This window comes from Sorex araneus, chromosome 10 (assembly GCF_027595985.1).
Source record: "Sorex araneus isolate mSorAra2 chromosome 10, mSorAra2.pri, whole genome shotgun sequence".
Taxonomy (NCBI): Eukaryota; Metazoa; Chordata; class Mammalia; order Eulipotyphla; family Soricidae; genus Sorex; species Sorex araneus.
The window spans coordinates 40,620,528-40,640,215 of NC_073311.1; the positions used below are offsets into that span (position 1 = coordinate 40,620,528).

Below are 19,688 nucleotides of genomic sequence, written 5' to 3' on the forward strand. Positions count from 1 at the left end.
ACCTGAGGATAATTTTTAATGGCTCTTAATGATGGTCTTTGGTGTATTTTCTATATGTGGGTCTGAGGAATTTGGCAGAGAATCATTTTCTATCTTATGTAGACGGGACAAAAGTTCTTTCTTTAAATGTGGTTGGTGAAAAGTACATCTGAATCTCAAAAATACACATTTCTCCAATGCAGGGGAAGAAAATAAACCTTATAAAGCACAATCAAAGTCAGTTGATTTATCTGATGATAAAGTAAGCTCTCTGGAAAACAGCTTGTACTTCCTGATCCATTGCTTTGGTCATTTTTATTTTACCACACAAAAAAAACTGTTTCAGGATAAGATTGGAGAACAAAAGGAACATAGATGCTGGGTGCTTACCCTGAGGGTGATGGAGCGTGGGGGCTTCTGGGGAGGATCCTCGTGCAGCCTGTCTCCCAGAGATGCCAAAATACGTTTCCTGTGGCCAATCAAACTGATTTTTAAAACCTGAAATGAAATATATTAAGGTTTAATATTTCAACAGAAAAATAACTGTCATTTGTCCTAAAAGATGGTGTGAGAAAATATGTACACACATTATATTTACATTATATATATACACAAAATATCTATCATTTATCTGTCTGTCTATCTATTACTTCAATGACAGGGTTACAGTAGTGTTCAAGTTTCTGGTATTGATGCACAAAGATACTACCCCTTCACATCACTAAGCACCCATGACCTGCTCCCACCCCTTTGTCCACTTTGGTCCAATAGTCCTTCCCTCCCATCCCACGCCCATTATTTGTTATAGTTTTGGCATATACTATTATTTCCCTTAGTATCATCCATGTGCTAGAGAGTTCCACTTTCCACAAAGTCACCTGCTGCGCAGAAAACTCTCCCTTTTTTGAAAAAAAAAAAAGTCTTTGATGAAGACACCACAGAGCTTAACAATCTACAAGGTTCTGCTTATATCTTACGTAAACATCTATACCAAGACAAGGAATGCTGTAACCTATCCTTTAACATGCTAATCTCAATCACCTCCCATTTGCATCTCTGATCAGTTTCCATCCTTGATCAGGGTTTTCTTGTGAACCCACACATAATGTCCAGAAGTATGATTATGTTTCTGCCATCAAAACTAATGAGTTACAAATGTAGGGCACCAAAGGGGTGAAACCAGTAAGGACTAAGCCGGTTAGAACCAGATGAAAGGGCCAAGTCACTTATAGATAACCCTCAATTTCACCATATACTCATTATATTAATTAAAAAAAATCAGACCCAATGGTTCCATGGTAGTTACATTTACTTTGGTTACCTCTAGAAACATCCAAACGTGGTTAAAATCTGAGTGATGCTTTGGGGCTAGAGAGATAGTACAAAGGGTAAGGCGCTTGCCTTGCTTAGAGCTGATCTGGGTTTGCTTCCCAGCACCCCTTACAGTCCCTCGAGTCTACCAAGAATAATCCTTGAGCACAGAACCAGGCGTAAGGTCTGGGCAGGCTGGGTGTGGCCCCCAACCAAACAATATCTGAGTGGTGCTTTGCCTCTGAGCAATCATCATTCCCTGCCTCCCAACCTCCCTGTTTTCTGAAATCTGATGCATATTTTCACCGTATTGTTTCTCCCCATTTGTAATCTATATAACCTCAAAAGTTTTGTAGAAACAAAGCTATATCCTTGAGAGTTACGCATGCATTCTGACACTAGTGTGTACTCTAGCTTATAAGAAATGATTTATCTCAATACAATGCTACTCCCACTAGGCTATGCTTACACTCTGATTCTTTAATGTATACGTTGCTTTCGTAAACTGCTTCCTGTATTATTTTTTCGGTTTGCTCTTAAATTTTTTTTTCCTGTGGCAAAGTCAAGAACCTGGACTCCTGGGGAAGAACGAAAGCTTTAAGCCCTGATCTGTTTTACCCTACAACAAACCATACTCATTCTTGCCTCCGGGCTTCTACTTCTGTCTCTCCATATGCTTGAATCACCTTCAACTTCCCCGTGCCTCCGCATCTCCCCACCCACTCCTCAAAAGAACTGTCCTCGTGAGCTACCCTATGATCCTTTTAACGGTTTTCTGAAATAATTTTATATGTTTAGATTTTATACACTGTTCTCTCCAGGAAGACCTCTTGAGAGCAGGGTCCTAGTATATCTTTATTTCTATGTATGCACCCCCCTCGCCCCATTGCCAAATCCTATTTAAAGTGTTAGGGGCTCAACAAATAGGAAAGACAGACTACTAATATAGAAAATAGCAAGTAGGATTAAAATAAAGCACTATCTTCTTTCTGCGGGGGGAGAGGTGGGGTCACACCTAGCTGTGCTCAGGGCTTAGTCCTGGTTCTGTGCTTAGGGATCACTCCTGGTAGGCGTAGGGGGAACATGCCGGATATTGGGAATCAAACCCAGATGAGCTGTGAGCAAGGCAAGTCTGACCCACTGTACTATCTCTCTGGCCTCAAAACACCACTCAGATTTTAACCATGTTTTGATGCTTCCAGAGGTAATCAAGGTAAATGTAACTGCCATGGCACCATTGGGTCTATTTTTTAAAAAATTAATATAATGAGCATATAGTGAAATTGAGGGTTGTTTATAAGTAATTTGGTCCTTTCATATGGTTCTAACCAGCTTAGGCCTTACTGGTTTCACCCCTTTGGTGCCCTGCAGAAACATATCATACTTCTGGGTATTATGTGTGACCTCACAGAAAAACTGGCTCTATGCTCAGGATTCCTCCTGGTGTGGCTTCAGGGAACCATATGGGGTGCTGGGGATCAAACCTGGGTTAACCACATGCAAAGCAACCCCCCTACCACTGTATTATCTCTAACCCCTCGAGCACTGTCTTTTGCAGGAGACTCAGTATCCCCAGGAGGGATTTTGAGACTCACAGTTCTACAAAAGACACTACAGAAGATATGACAAAGACACCAGGTCTCGCAGACAGCTCCAGTCCCTACTCTGTTTGAGGTCTTACAAATGCTACCACTCTTCTATCCTACCAATAACCCTCATTGGAAGGATTCTTCTTGATATACAGATGATGAGAGTGAGATTCTGGGCAACAAAGTTACCCAAATGTGTTGGTTACAGAATTTAAATAGGCTTGCCTAATTTCAAAACTTGTTTTACCCCAAAGCAAAGTGAAAACTTGGGGACATATCTCCAAATACTGACTTTTAACAACATATTAAAATATATTCATTAAAGCAGTATTTACCCCTTCCCTGCCCATAAGAAATGAGCGGATAAGACAACTCTTGCCGGAGAGCCAGTTCCGAAAGTATATTACCCCTATGGAGATTTCATTTAAAAATTTTTAATTTCTTAGGATTTTAGTTTAATTTTTAATTCTTCTTAATGATACTGTTTTCATGCATACATTGTTCCAACTCTCTGGCCCTCCACCAGAGTATCCCCTCCCAATGGATGGCCATTCCACCCATTCACCTCCATCGATCCCCGTGAACCCAGTAAGTTCAGTTCTGTTGCCATTATGTAAATAATATTTTCAAAAGTCATCACTTTTCAAGTATTTGACAGTGTTTTTTTAATTGGGGCTCTCCCAGGCAGCACTGGGAGCAGGGGGATGTGGTGCTGGGGACTAAATCAGGGTCTCACACATGCTAGGTATGTGCTCTACCACCCGAGTCCTCTCAGCCTTATTTCCAAGTTGTAAGAGGGAAAATTGGGCATTTCTCTGGCGTTCACACTGTGCCATCTTGAATTTTTATTTACCTGGCCGGTTGGCCTTTATCAGTTAGCCTGTCTACCTGTTTGTCAGTGAGCCTGTCTGCCTGTTTGGGAGTTAGCCTATTGCCTAAGCTGATTTCCATTTTAAACTAGTATTTTGCCCTTTTCCTTTTTATGTCCATTCTTGATCCATGCCTGTTAGTGGCAGGGAAATGCTAATAAAGATGAATGTCTACATGCAACCTATCCCTAGGCTTTGAGAAAACCTTCCTCTTTCCAGATTGCTGAATCTTTATCTGTGCAGTTTGCTTTCACAAAGCAGGTTCTCTTCCCCACAGATCAGTTTAGGTGACTTCTGCTACACCTTCTCCTGCCCTATTACAGATTGTCCACAATATTCCATGTATAAGAGAACCAGGAAACAAAATGCTCACAATATTCCAGGTATAAATAAACCATGGAATTAGCAACATTATTTTCTGCTCTTAATGTTACCGCCCTCCCCCCTAGCCTTAAATGCCCTTCCTAAGTGCTTTTGATTTCTGGCTGTCCTTTCAGCTGCATTAGAAATAACTAGCAAGGCCCCCATATGCCCCCCAACACCCCCCTCCCCCCACCAAAAGTTGGCTATAAACATCTCATGTCATAGTTGATAGTTCAAAGCCCTTTAATCTTGGAAAGGGGGCTTGAATGATTTCTCCTTACATTCCTTATCTTACAGATGCCCATGCAGAAGTCCATCTGCTATCTCCCTGCCCACTCCCAGAGTCCTGCGTTATATTTCTGCATTTAATTAGCCAGTTTGGCATTTCACTACCTGGAGGAGCTTGACAGTTTTTGAAAGAGTGGGATTTCATTATTTACTTCTTTCAGATGATTTGTAAATCTGCTAGATAAGCATGTCTCAATGCAGGTAGCAACTATTTATATAATCCAGAGAAATGCACTTATATTCTCCTTCTTCTTCATCGTCTTCTTTTTTTGGAGGGTGGCATACACTGTTTTGCTTAGGGCTTACTCCTGGCTCTGCACTAAAGGAATCACTCCTGGTGGGACTCAGGGGCCATACAGGATGCTGGGGATTGATCCTTGGTTGACTGCATGCAAGGCAAGTGCTCTATCTGCTGCACTATCGCTTCAGCTCTTACGTACATTCTTGTATTTCTTTTTGTTAAGCATCAGGATAAAAACCTTTTTAAAAAATTTCAAAAAAATATAAAATTATCTTTTCAAGTGTATTTTGCAAATCTAAAATCACTACATTGGATCAGAGAGATAGTGGAGCTTGCATGCATATCTTGCATGCATCTGAACTTGTTTTAAGTCTCAGCACCATGTGGTCACTGAAGCATCACTGGATGTAGCTCTGACATCCCATAAGCATCACTGGGTGTGTTCCTGGGGACTCCAATCATTACTAAGATGGCCCTCTTGATCCCTGGCACCCCAGGACTCTGGCATTTTATCAGTTAGCCAAGAAATGCCAGGAGTGGCCTCCAGGTCCCCTAGGCACTAATTGGGAGGCACCCATATCAATAATAAAATGATTATAGTTTCTTATCCTGTTTAATTCTTAGTTATTTTGCTACAGGCCTCAATTTAATATAAATTCTCTCTCACGAAACCCACACTGCCTATCTTCCAACAGGGAAGAGGAGCTGAACGTGTCTTACCTGCTCCTCTCTCTCTCTCTCTCTCTCTCTCTCTCTCTCTCTCTCTCTCTCTCTCTCTCTCTGACCCCATGTCATGATTTTACACTTGAGCTTTTGAGTCTTGCCAAGACATGTTTTTATAGGAATAAACACATTCAAAATTATTTTGACAAATAACTGACACTAAATAACAAATCACTGTGGCAAATGGAGCTAGTGTGATCTTTTTTGCTGCGTTTGGTTTATTCTTCCACAGTTCAAGCTGGAGCAAGTTATCTAACTCCTTTGATTTCTCTCTCTCTCTCTTTCATCTGTTTTTAAATTTTATTGAATCACCATGAGATAGTTGCAAGCTTTCATGTTTGGGTTACAAATCACACAATGATCAAACACCTATCCCTCCACCAGTGCACATTCCCCACCACCAATATCCCTGGTATTACACACACACCCCTTTCCCACCCTCTTTTCTCACCTATAACGCAACTGAGTGATGGCCAATCTCAAATTGTGGGAGGGTAAAGAGTGAAACTGTGAGACTAGTCACAGTGTCTGGCATGAGGAACATGCAACGGTCACAATGTGCTTATTATAGGTAGGGGACCAAAAGCACACATGTCAATCTAGATCCAGAAAAGCAGGGACTGAGCTGTTTTCATAAAGCTAATTATGTCCAAAAAAATCCTGGTTTTGCATGAAGAGACTTGAATAATGCTGGAAATACCTTCACTGAAGTGACATGTGTGGGTAGGACTGGGTCTGGCCTCTAGCTGTTAGTTTGATGATGATCCTAAACTAAAAAGAATAGGTGCAATTATCTAGGTGCAATTATCTTCTGTACATGCTTTAATCTCTGATAGGCAGTACACAAAAGCACTTATCTACACAGGAGTTTTCAATGCTGCTATCTCCATACCCAGGAGAGGTTAGAGAGACAGACAGAATAAACACCTTAACACACTGTGAAAATTCATGTCAAGAAAATTACATAACTCCTGTTATTTATTAGAAATAATAGTTCCCAAATTAAAGAAGATAAATAATGATGACTATCATTGACTATATATTTAGTTCCTTGCTATAGTTCTGCTAGAAACTATCCTAAGGATACCACATATATGTATAAAATCTTATCTACTACTTGAAATATTATTAACATTATTACTCTCAACCCACTTTATTTATTTATTAATTTAATTTAATTTAATTATTATTCTTTTTACAAAGTTGTTAATAATTGGATTTCAGTCATCCAGTATTCCAACACCCATCCCTCCACCAGTGTACATTTCCCAGCGACCGGTGTCACCAGGCTTCCTCCCATAACCCCCCAGCCCCCATCCCATGCCTGCCTCTATGGCAGCACTTTTCTTCTTTCTCTTTCTCCTTTTGGGAAATGCATGCGTCTCAACCCATTTTAGAGATACAATACCTGGGACTTAGACCTACTGAGTAACTTGTGTATGGTCATCTTGCTAACTAGTTTTATAGTCTAGGTTTAAATATGCTCCTTAGCAATATGGAAACCTCTCCAAAAATATGAATAGAACTCTAATACAACCCAATGATACCACATCTACCCCACAAACACATTAACACACATTAATTAGAAAAGATATATGCACAATATATGCACACCTAAGTTCATCACAGAGCTTAATACAATAGGCAAGGTACGGAAACTACACAAATGCCCAATTCCAGATGAATGGACTTAGAAGTTGTAGTATATATACACATAATAAAATCCTCTAAGAAAGTTCTAAGAAAGAATACAATCATGCAATTTATCTCAACATGGATGGAACTTGAGGATGTCACATTGAGTGAAGTCAGAGGAAACAGATAGATACAGAATTATCTCTCATATGTGGGACTTAAAGATACACAGAAAGGCAGCAACAAAGGGCCAAAGGTAACACAATGGGAGTACACATCCACAGAACTGAGTTGGTATGGTGGGAGTTGAAAGAGAGGGACACTGGAGTCCTTGGAGAAGGGAGGTGGGCACACTGGTAATGGACGTGGTGTTGGAATAATGTACAAGGAAAACCATCAACAGTATTGTAAATTACATAATCTCAATAAATTGAAAAATTTACTTTTAAAGTTTTTTTTAGATGGTTAGTGTGATCAAACTAACTGTGATCAAGGTTTAATCCTCACTCTATGCTCAGGGATCACACTTGGTAGGTTTTGGGTCACTGTAATTATACTGGGGTCTCAACTTGGGTCAGCCACATGCAAGGCAAATATCTTACACAGTGTACAACTTCTCTGGCTCTTAGACCACTTTTTAACCTATTCTTTAGCATCCCCACGTGAATCTTAATATATTTTTGTCTCAGCTGAACTATCGACTATACCTGTACCTAACTACTGGCTATATCTATTACTAATGACTAATCAGATAGTAAATAACAAAAAATAGAATAACAGTTATTATAGTAGAGGGAAATTCTATTGTTTTTAATTACTGCTTGTTAGGTTAACTGCATATAAACAAATGGTGTTGTTTTATTTTGAGTTATATTCAAAGTATTCATATTTGATCTCGAATACATAAAACTACAAACCAAAAGATCTTAGGCAGGACATTATAAAAATCCGCTGAAATACATATGTAAGCAAAGCATTGGGAATCTTCATAGTCCAAGATTTAATCCAAATTGGATAATTTAATCCAAACTGAAAATTTGGATTAAAGTAGGAAGGTAGGTGATATTTAGCTTTAAAACTCCCAAGTTAACATTAAAAAATACAACAGATGGACAATAGAAAGAATATTACAGAGAAAGTCATTTTGGAAAAGTGAAGTCCAAAAGCAATTGTGTTTGCCTTGAGAAAACTGCTTAACATTCATCATCATTGCAAGCAGATAGGGAAGTCGTGTATCCTCTAACTGATGACTAATCAGATAGTAAACCTTCAGTTTTCAAAAGGATAGAGTAGTAGTTATTATACTATAGAGGAAATCTATGGTTTTCATTACTGCTTGTAAGTTAACTGCATGTAAAAAGGCGCCCAAGAGGAATAAAGGTAACATATTGGGGATTTGATTATTTTGAAAAGTTGACATAATTCAATTCAACTGAAAAAAACATTATTGAGTTTCTGCCACACATTCTTTGAAGATTCAAAGGGGAAACTCAGAGAAATTAGGTACAAAGAACTACAATGTCAAACCATTAACTGAGAAAAATTATTATACACATGAGCATAAGAATGTTCCTCTAACTGCTGAATTTCAATATATAAGAAATAAAAGTTATTGCATGTTTTCTTAATGGTTGCTTTTATTACTGCTATCATGAGAAATGCGGGTCAAAGGCAAGGAATATTGTTGAGACAACACAGCCTGTGGCAGATTAGAATCCATTCATCAGAGGAATAGCTGCTTCTAGGGATATTCTCCAATATCAATTAAATGCGACAATTTTGGATATCTTGCTGCACATCCCAACAATAGGTGAACAACTATGTGAGTGACAATGCTGTAATATGTCACTTGTGTTTCTGGATTTGCTGTAGGAATTCTGCTAGACACTGTAACATTCCTCTTGTACTGAATAGCTCAAATCAGAATATGTGTCACAGCAATACAGAAAATCAGTGCATACAATTTTTTTCTTGTAATTTGATAGGATAGTTCAGTAATGCTAAAGTTTGTGATCTTGGACTCTGGGCTCAAACTGGAGCAGAGATCCTCTGCCTGCTTCCCCCAATCTAGGGCAACCCAGGGATCACACCCATAAGCCACCTCCAGCCGGCACCAGATAATCTCCTCATCGGCCACCCTCCAGAACTCAGGGCTACTTCTCCCGGAAGGGAGCATAAAATGAGGTCCCCATAACCATGCCACCAGACTCCACGCCAGGCTGTTTACACTCACGGTGCCCCAGAGGGGGACGGGTGAGAGCACTCCCTGCCCCAAAGAACCCAGCTCCGGCAGCTGACCTCCACTACCCAACCCCTGCCTGCCATACTTCAGGCCACTTTCCACATGCTCAGCTGAGCCTCACACATGAGTGAACATATTCCTAGACTGTGCGGCCACAAAACAGCCATGCAACACAACATCATAAAGGGATATATATATGTATATGTACATATATATATGTGTATATATTCCTCCTCCTCGAGCTCTATTACGGATTCACCACCAGGATCTCACCATTCTACAAGGAAGTGATCATTGACGTAAAGAGAGGGGTTCGGCAGGGTGATACCATTTCACCGAAACTCTTCAGTGCCACCCTCAAGAACGTCCTGTGACGACTGGAATGGGAAGAAATGGCAGTGAAGATAGATGGTCAGCAACTACACCACCTTCGCTTCGCTGATGACATAGTTCTCAGGACAGCAAACATTAGCCAAGCAGCAGAAATGCTGGCCGAATTCGACTGCGAGTGTGGAAAGGTCAGACTGCAGCTGAGCCTCAACAAGACGATGCTCATGAGAAACGAACTAGTCCCTGGTGCTCCATTTGCTCTCAATGGAACAAATCTCCAAATGCAGCATCTATGTGTACCTGGGTCGAGAACTCAACATGAGGAACAACTTGGCAACAGAACTGTGCAGAAGGAAGAGAGCAGCGTGGGATGCCTTCAAGACGTGGTTAAGAGGACGAAGGACCTCCGACTCTAGGCACATCTTTTCAATTCCACTGTTTTTCCTGCACTAACGTATGCCTCAGAGACCTGGGCCCTACGCAAATAGGGTGAGAACGCTATTTAAATATCCCAAAGAGGAATCGAAGGAGCTATGCTAGGAGTATCATGTCTCACTCAAGTGAGAGAAGGAATATCATATAACCTAAACACCCATTTTCCATATCTACTTTTGAAAAATTGAAATATCCTTTGAATTTTATGACACAGTAAATGTTTTCCCACGGTAGAGATAGAAAATACATTCTTATATTTTCTAAATAAGAGAATAGGTCATATAGGCTATGAGCATTTAGTTATACTTTCATTTCCTCCCCATGCTCATGCTTTGCAGTGGGCATAGAGTTTTCACTTTACTTGTTTTTTTTGTTTTTGGGTCACACCCGGCGATGCACAGGGGTTACTCCTGGATCTTCACTCAGGAATTACCCCTGGCGGTGCTCAGGGGACCATATGGGATGCTGGAATTCGAACCCGGGTCGGCCGCGTCCAAGGCAAACGCCCTACCCGCTGTGCTATCGCTCCAGCCCCCTTCACTTTACTTTTTACTCAATATAAAAGCTAAAGAAATTACTTACATATGTACAGTAGACATTTGGAGTAACTCCCCATTACCATATTGTTATATGAATGCTTTGAGAGAATAGTGCCATAATTCACTAACTATTCTTTGTATGGTTGGAAATTTGGTTTGAGCTTTCTTTCTGGATATCAAATTATTAATTTAAACCCAATAAATTGTAAGATTACAGAACTTTAATTCTTTAATGTTATAATTTATATTTTCAGTGCCATGTCTGCACAGATTAGAGAGAGCTACAAGAGTTCATTTGAGTCCTGAAGAGAAGTCATATAGTGACAGTCTATCTCCATGTTCCGCATGAAATCTCAATCCACTGATTGCCGGCTGGACCAAGTTCTCTGGGGAAAATCACAAATTCACATAATATTCCTCAGTGTCACATTTTGCATTTGTTATATTTTGGAGTTCAGCTTTAGCTGACAGACGTGTGATAACACATGTGTTGGAATCCTCCAGAGATTACACATGCAGCTGGGCTGAGCACAGGAGCCATTTGACTTCTCATCACAATGGGATAACATTCTTTTAGTTTCTTGGGTTTTCTTTATTATTATATGATTACTTTAAAAATTCTAGGTTAGGGGCTGGAGCAATAGCACAGTGGGTAGGTTGTTTGCCTTGCACGTGACTGACCCGGGTTCGGTTCCCAGCATCCCATATGGTCCCCCGAGCACCGCCAGGAGTAATTCCTGAGTGCAGAGCCAGGAGTAATCCCAGTGCATCGGGTGCATCGCCGAGTGTGACCTGCCTAAAATAAATAAAACAAAAATTATAGTTTAGGTAACATGGTCACAAAGACTAGTTAACTTTGATGGTTTTGATGTACAAAATGTGTCCCTTCACGCTCCACCAAAACACTTATGACCCTTCACCATCATGTTCATGTCACTTCTTATTCACTTCTTTAGTCCCCTTCCTGCTCTCCCCCACGGCTTGATACTCTCAGCTTTGTATTTCAAGGCCAAGGGTTTGTCATTGCTCAGTACTGTCCATTCCCTTGTTTTGTGTCTCTATCATAGATGAGTGAGGCCATCTGGTATTTTTCCTTCTTCTGATTTAACATGATTCCATTCATGTTGTAGCAAACTGTGAGATTACATAATTTCATACAGCTGCATAGTATTCCATTGTAATATATAATGGGTTTTGCCATTTAGGTTTGTTGTTCTCTAGATTTTGTTTTTATTGGGTTTTTATTTAGAGAAAAACTCTGATTTCATTTTTCTTTGAAGGTATTAGGATGAAAGAGCTTCATCTTGTGTTTGGACCTCTCTTCTGTTTTGAGGTGGTAGATTATCCCCCTTTTCTTTTCTAGATATTTGTTAAATAAGGAGAGTGGCTCCCATCGAAACCTAGAGTCTTCATCTGGCTTCAGAGTGAAATCTCCTTGATCAATTGTGAGTGTTCAGTTTTAAATGGCCAGAATAGGAGTGAAGTTGGAAATTTATCTCTGTATTTTCCTTTGCTATACTAGCAATTAAAGGTAAAAGAATTCTCTCCTTTCTTTCCACCAGAAAGCATCAAGGCAAAAATGGCTGTGTGTCATCCAATTCCAACTACCATAATTTTAGAAATTCTTGCTTGAACCTGATTTTTGGCTGTGACATTTTCTCTTTTATTTCTTGTTCTACAAAATTCTATATCTGGCATGATATAATAGATAAAAGACTTTCTAAAGCCAAAAGTCATGAAACTTGGTTATTCTCTTGACACTTATTGTAGCTAAGTGAACTTTAGCATCTTTGGACTTTGATATTAAATAGCCATCAATAATTCTTTTTTTTTGATTATGTGATTAGTGGGCAGTAAAGAACCACCATCCAATCCTCTTGAATTGCCAACATAATAGACTGAAAAATATGTGTTATATATATACATACACACATACATACACACATATATCCACCCACCTATCCACCTCTACCTACCTACCTATGTATCATATATATGCCTACTCAGTTTTCCCACACTAAATGCAATTATTGTGGATTAAATGAGAATGATTAGAAAATGCTCTGAAACTAAACCAAAGCATTATTTCCCATTTAAATATAATGGGAACTTAAAGCTTTCTTACCCTATTTTTGAATAAGCCTATAGGCAAAAAAAGGTAACGTTTTCTTTGTTATTTTGATATGCCATTGCAGCTATTTCTGGAGGAGATATTAGATCAAGAGCCATGCTTTTCTAGCCTTCTATCCTATTATCTAAAAAATTATCTCCAGCAGCTAGAGCTCTTCCACATCTTTAACTGTGCCAAGCACTTCTCATTGGCCCAAATACACCACACCTTGGCATATTCTAGAATATCCTTGCCCTCCTTTTCATTAGAATCTTGCAAGGATAAAATTAAAGTCCACTTAATGTTTTCTTGTTCCACCTTGGACTACAGCAACTCCTCTCTCTGAAATTCTTCATTGTTGTGGCTTGCCGGGTGTTCTTTACAACCTGGTTTGTCTTGGCAGGTCCTGGGGACTTTCATTCTGTGTGTCTGTGTTTCATCTGTTCCACCAGACTGTAAGTTCTGAAGTCTGAACCCTTGTCACTCAAGTCCCTCCTGCATCTAACATACCAACCAACACACCCTAAAGTAGCATCCCTGAACCTGAAGATCTGATCCCCAATAAGGGAGAAAACAACACCAATTGGGGAGGTGTCTTTTAAAGGCAAAGATAAAAAAGGGAAAGAATCCCTCTATCCCATTTCTTTCTCCTTCCAGTCTCGAAAGGTGACTATTTCTGCTGACCTTTAGATCCTCACTTCCTTTTCACTGTCTTGCATGAATTGTCTTACTCCTGACCGACCACTGCTGATTTCTTTGACCCTGAGCACATCTCAGAGCAAAAGCAGTCGCATCATTCCTCTGACTAGATTTTTCCAAATCTTTTATTCTCTGACATTATCTTTCACAGCAACAGCTACTAAAGAATCAGCAAATAACATTTTTATTTGTAGCAACATCATCCAAATACAACTATGTGTAGCTTTAAGTAGAAAAAGGGGCTAAACAGTACCAGAGCAAGCCAAAGGCAGGCAGGAAGAGGAGAAGAGTAGAGGGGAGCAGGGGGATGTGCTTTTTCTGAACACAGTCTCTCTCAATAAACAGGAAATACTAATTATGAGGAAATGAGATCATCTCTGCATGGAGAGAGAGACCCTAATGGTATAATTGCCTCTGAGCATTTAAGGGTTCAGGAGGTAGAACTCTTTTGTAATCAATGAGAAACAGGTTTATTCATAAAGCTTTGAATTACCTCTTGATGAAGGTACTAATTTTCTGATTATATTTTCACATAAACATTACTCCAGGAGATTAAAAAAATACATAAACAAGTCAACCAATCAGTTGCTAACTCATTTCCCTGTAGGTTACTTTTAAGTACAGCTTTTCACAAAGTAGATTTTCATAGGAGGAATTTGGTTTGCATTGCTCAAGAACTGAATTGCTGAGGATTATTGAAGGAAGTTTTGGTTAAGAAAGAAAACCGGAAATATCTACATCTGAAGCTATTCTTGGGAGATGTGATGATGGGTTAACCGCATTTGAAAGCTGCAAATCTCTCTGCAGTATTAGTAATACATAAAATTCCAGCATCTTCAGAAGCAGAGAAGCCACGGTTTTGCTTATTTTTGGCTAACCATGAAGAGCACTTAATGAATACTGAAGGTATTGCCCAACTTATTTTCCTTCCAATTTTGACATTATATAAGTACTTACATTAGAGGACTGTTGGTCTAAGCATTATAAGTGAACTTTAGTTCAACAAAATGTATTATTAGCACATATCTGTATACTTTCAAACTGAAAAATACAAAATGTGAATGTGCACATATTTGTAAAGACGCTCTTTAAGACAAACCAGATCCTGAGACAATTATTCTATGTGAGGATCTGGTCATTCACTTTGAGGGTTATAAATGGTCTCATTTTTTGCTCTGTTGCTGCCTCCTTCCTGTTGTTTAGCTACTTTCATGGCATATAACACCCTCCATCAGAGAAGAGAATAGCAAAAGAGGCAATGAATTCAAACAAGTCAATTCTGCTTCTTGTCAGCAGCTCTGACAAAAGACTTTGGTGTGGGAGGAGGTAAAAAAAATATATCTTAAACTAGCTTAAGCTAAGGTTTGAAAAATGCATCTGTGGGTTTTACTTTGCCTCGCTAGCTACTACTGCACTTTAGAATTGGATATTTAGTATATTTCAGCCCAAGTGTGGAGGAGAAAAGGGCACACCAGTATTTCTCAGGAAAGCAGTACCATTGTTAGTTTTAAGGACGGGCTCAAGAGGGGCAAGAACAGATAATAGTAAGAGATATTTTTTATGCTTCTTTTTTTCCCCCATGGCTCCCCACCACGAGCTCCATTCTCATTGGCCGTCTGCTTCCTAGTCTCTTCGAGAAGCACATAACCGAGTAAAACTGAGTCACTGTGTGCCCATTAGATGGTTAGCATGGAGCACACAGACAGTACTGAGTGCTGGTGAGGATATGGAGAACCTGGAACCCTCAGATTGCTCGTGACAATATATGGTGTGACTTCCAGGAGAACCGCCAATATCTCACAGTTTGACCCATACTCTGACCACTAAACCCAGTATGATGATTCTTAAGAGATTACCCAAGAAAAAAGGAGAGGGTGAGTGAGGGACTCTGGGATAATGGTGGAGAGAAGTAGACACCTGGGTGGAGTGTGTGGTATTGGAATAGTTTATGTATGAAATCCTGTAACAGTTTGTAAAACCTGGAGCTCAAAAATTAAAAAAAAATAAAAAGGAAAGTAATGGCCATGCGAAAATGTATAAGTGTATGTTTAAATGGCATTATTCAAGAACTGAAAACTAGAAACAATATTAATTTCTCTTTTATGGTGAATGGACATGTAAAAGCAGTAGTCATGTATAGTAAGAGTAGTAGGAGTATTTTATAGTAGAATATAGTAGGAGGAGTAGCATGGAGTAGTAGTATAGCACTGTAGCACTGTCGTCCCCTATTTGCTTGAGTGGGCACCAGTAACGTCTCCATTGTGAGACTTGTTCGTACTGTTTTTGGCATATTGAGTCTGCCATGGGTAGCTTGCCAGGCTCTGCCATGTGGGTGGGATATTCTCGGTAGCTTGCCGGGCTCTCCGAGAGGGACAGAAGAATTGAGCCCGGGTTGGCTGAATGCAAGGCAAATGCCCTACTTGCTGTGCTATCGCTCCAGTCCAGTGGCACAGAAATTACAGAAAGGAAATATTGGTAATAACCAATATTGGATTTATAGAAATAAATCCATTCATCAATGGATAAACTGTCATATCTACACAGAACACTAAAAAATGAATCAACAACTAAATACACGAATAAATCTCAAGAGTATATGTTACACAAAAGAAGTCAACGTTTCTTACTGTAGGACCAGTATTACCAGAGGTTTGGCAGTAGGGAAACGGGATGACTGTAACATGGAAAAAGGAGATTTCTCGGCATGGAAGAGATTTTCTAAATCTTTTTCATTATGCCTTGGTTATTAGATAATATGTACTAGGCAGCATCAAACATAAAGTTGAAGCAGAATATATGAATTTTACTAAAATTAGTAATACCTCAATAAACTTAACTTCTAAAATCCTATCAGTTTATCATAGTTTTCTTCATATAAGCTGTGTTAGAATTTCTCAGAACACAGGATCACCATTTCTAAAATCACCTTTAACAAGAGTCTTGTGCTTTATCTGTTCCTTCATTGTTCTTGTGCTTAATGTTGCAATACTCAGGGTTATACATGTCTGGTGCAGTGCTCACACATTTTTACTTTCAGTGCTTACCAGGAGTCACACATCAGTCCAGTTGTGGATAGAACTAGTTCGTTGGGCCAAGGTTACTGAGGTTACTGAGGTTTACACGCTCTTATTTAAAGTGCAAATAAAAGTAGTGTTATCAAAATGACACTACAAGTGACACACATACTCACTGGCAGTTAACAAAGAGTCTTAGTATGAAACATAAATAATGATCTCCATACTAAACCAATTGAATCACAGTCCTGTGGAAAAGATTTGAAGATTTCAATTTCACAGATGTCTTATATAATTCTGATAAGCACAGGTTTGAAAACCTCTCAGCCGCAGTATAAACAAACTTAAAAAAATTTATTAAATATAAATTGGTGCTTTGATTAAAGAAAGAATGGCAGTATAATCCAGTTACATAAAATCTGAAAGTTGCATATTAACTGAGTTATATGTGAATAAGATGCATGCTATTTATCTGGTATTTTATAAATGACATCAAATAAATATTTTATATTACTTTATTTAAAAATGAATAAAATATTTCTGCCTTTTATATACATATAAATAAAATATCAGCAAATATGATACCAGTGTCTGGTAGTTTTCTGAGCTGGTGGCCCAGTGCAGTTACTCATCCGAACTTCCCTCTCCTGGAAAACAGCCAGCTGAACTACAAGTGACCCAGTGGGACTCAAATCTGCTGAGTGACAGCGCGACCTGGGGGGACCTAAACTCTGCAAGTGAACTGGCCACACCCTAATTAAAGGAGCTGACGCTTGGCTCTTCCCACAGGCCAGACCAGCTGGAGGCATGGTTTCCCCAGCTGACAGCTGCTCACACCACAACCAGTGAATCTCTCCCTCCACCTCCCGTAAGATCCACATCTTGGCCTCTTATACTGAACTTTTGCCAGGGCAACCTGACTAAACCAACCACATTAGGCCAATAGTCTATTAGCCCCGTCTCCAATCAATATTCTCCCGAACCCCACAAAAATAGCAGTGAGCACAAGAAACAACAGAACCCTAATCAAAGTGGAGCAATAAGTTCAGACCAAAGAATGCATTCTCTGAATCAGCACAAGAGGCTTCACACAATTACATAGAACAAACTGGAAGGGAATATCACTGAAGGGGAAAGATGAGACCATCATTCACCCAGTTCCCCCAGAGTCCTCTCTGATTGTAGGTGTGTGTGTGGGGAGAGGGGGAAGCATACAACATGCTAAAGAATCACCCCCACACTTCGCCACAGGCACCATGGGGAAACAGCTCAGAATCTCAGCAGAGGAAGTGGACAAAGACAGAAGCCCTAAAGCCTCAACAAGGAGTATCCAGCTTCATGATCTCTCTCAAAAACACAGGAGAATATAAGGAAAGAAATGAGAAAACTAAATGCAGAAATGTTAGAATTAAAAAAACTGGTAGATGAAATAAGAGATTCAATGGAAGCCCTCTACAGTAACAGCAGCTGAAGACAGAATCACTGAGCTAGAAGACGAGACACAGAAAAACTCCAGGCAACACTAGAATGGAAAAGACCTCAATATTTTAAAAAAGGCTGACAAGAAAACTTTGGGATGAATTCAAGAGAAACAATACAGAGAATCATCAGAGGCCCAGACGGACAGGAAGGAAACCACAATGAAGAAGCAACAGTCAAAGACATCATTGCTGAAAAGTTCCCTGAGCTGGAGAACACAGCCATCTAGACCCAGGAAGCCTGATGGGTACCAGTTAAAAGAGACTTGAATAAAAAGATTACAAGACACATTCTAATTAGAATAAGAAATATCATAGATAGAGATACAATACTGAAAGCAGCAAGATCAAAGAAGGAAATTACATACAAAGGAGAATCCCTAAGATTTACAGCAGGGGGCTGGAGCGATAGCACAGCGGGTAGGGCATTTGCCTTGCACACGGTCGACCCGGGTTCGATTCCCAGCATGCCCATATGGTCCCCTGAGCACCGCCAGGAGTGATTCCTGAGTGCAGAGCCAGGAGTAACCCCTGTGCATCGCCGGGTGTGACCCAAATAGAAAAAAAAAAAAGATTTACAGCAGATTTATCAAACAAGTCCCTATCAAATAAGATCAAACAAGGGCTAGAGGTGAATGGTGGTATACAGTAGTAGTATATACATAGTAATATATAGTATATTTATGCAATGGAGTAATAAACCAGAAGAAATTATAGCTAGATGCTATACCACAGGCAAATATCAAAAGTATTATTCTACAAAGAAGCCTGATACATAAGATTACATTGAACATGATTCCAACTGAAACCATGCTTCTAGAAAATATAAAACTAGATACAAAGAGATAAGAACAATGGTTGCTCAGGGTAGAGACAGTGGTGATTGACTGCAGTGATTAGGAGGGGACACTTTAGGATGATGGGAAGATTCCCAAACCAGATTGTGTTGATGGTTGGACAAACCCAAACTCACAGAATGGTGGATTTGAAATAGGTGATTTTTTTTATGATGGGTTATTGCTATAATGTAATCACTGTCATCCCGTTGTTCATCGATTTATTTGAGCGGGCACCAGTAACATCTCTATTAACTCAGCCCTGAGATTTTAGCAGCCTCTCCTTACTCGTCTTTCCCACTTATTGAAGGCTCTTACAGGGTCAGGGGAATGAGACCGATTGTTACTGTTTTTGGCATATCAAATACGCCACGGGTAGCTTGCCAGGCTCTACTGTGCAGGTGGGATACTCTCAGTAGCTTGCCAGACTCTCTGAGAGGTATGTATATATCTGTTACTGTATTTTGGATATGAATACACCATGGGGAGCTTTCCAGGCTCTCCCAATTGGGCAATAGACTCTCAATAGCTTGTCAGGTTCTCTAAGAGGGAGAACTAGGCTATAATATAATATAATATAATATAAAATAATTTATACTGCTATAATGTTAATTATAAAGGAAATAATGCTGGTAGAAAACACCCAGAATCCAGTATTTGGTCAGTATAGTATCAATAAAGACATAAGTGAAGGCTAGAGTTCATATTACTCAGGAGAGAAACCACCATCTTCCTGGTGCTGTCTACCAGCTGGACTCCAAGGTAGCATCATATCTCTAGGGAAACGTAAGCCAGAAAAAGCTCTACTCCTATTGCCACTTAGTTGCAGAGTAGTGGGCCAGTAGGATATCGTATATATGAACAGTAAGTTCGTATCCATGACTTCCCATAGGCATATTTTCAGTCTTAATCCTCCTAGCCACCTTGCTCTGGTAAACATGCTTATGCTTCCTAAATGCTTACAGTAAATTGTCAATGTCTCAAAAGAGTGTAGTCATCCCTGGGAG

At 39.6% G+C, this 19,688-nt stretch overlaps 1 protein-coding gene across 18 annotated transcripts in view; it reads right to left on the bottom strand.

Annotated features, from left to right (window-relative positions):
- ANKS1B (ankyrin repeat and sterile alpha motif domain containing 1B) overlaps window positions 1-19,688 on the bottom strand; it is a 1,196,591-nt gene that overhangs the window by 84,067 nt on the left and 1,092,836 nt on the right. For all 18 annotated transcript variants that reach the window (XM_055118593.1, XM_055118592.1, XM_055118591.1 and 15 more), the window contains one exon: window positions 370-477. In XM_055118593.1, coding sequence (XP_054974568.1) covers window positions 370-477 — 108 coding nt within the window. The remainder of the gene's footprint in view (window positions 1-369; window positions 478-19,688) is intronic.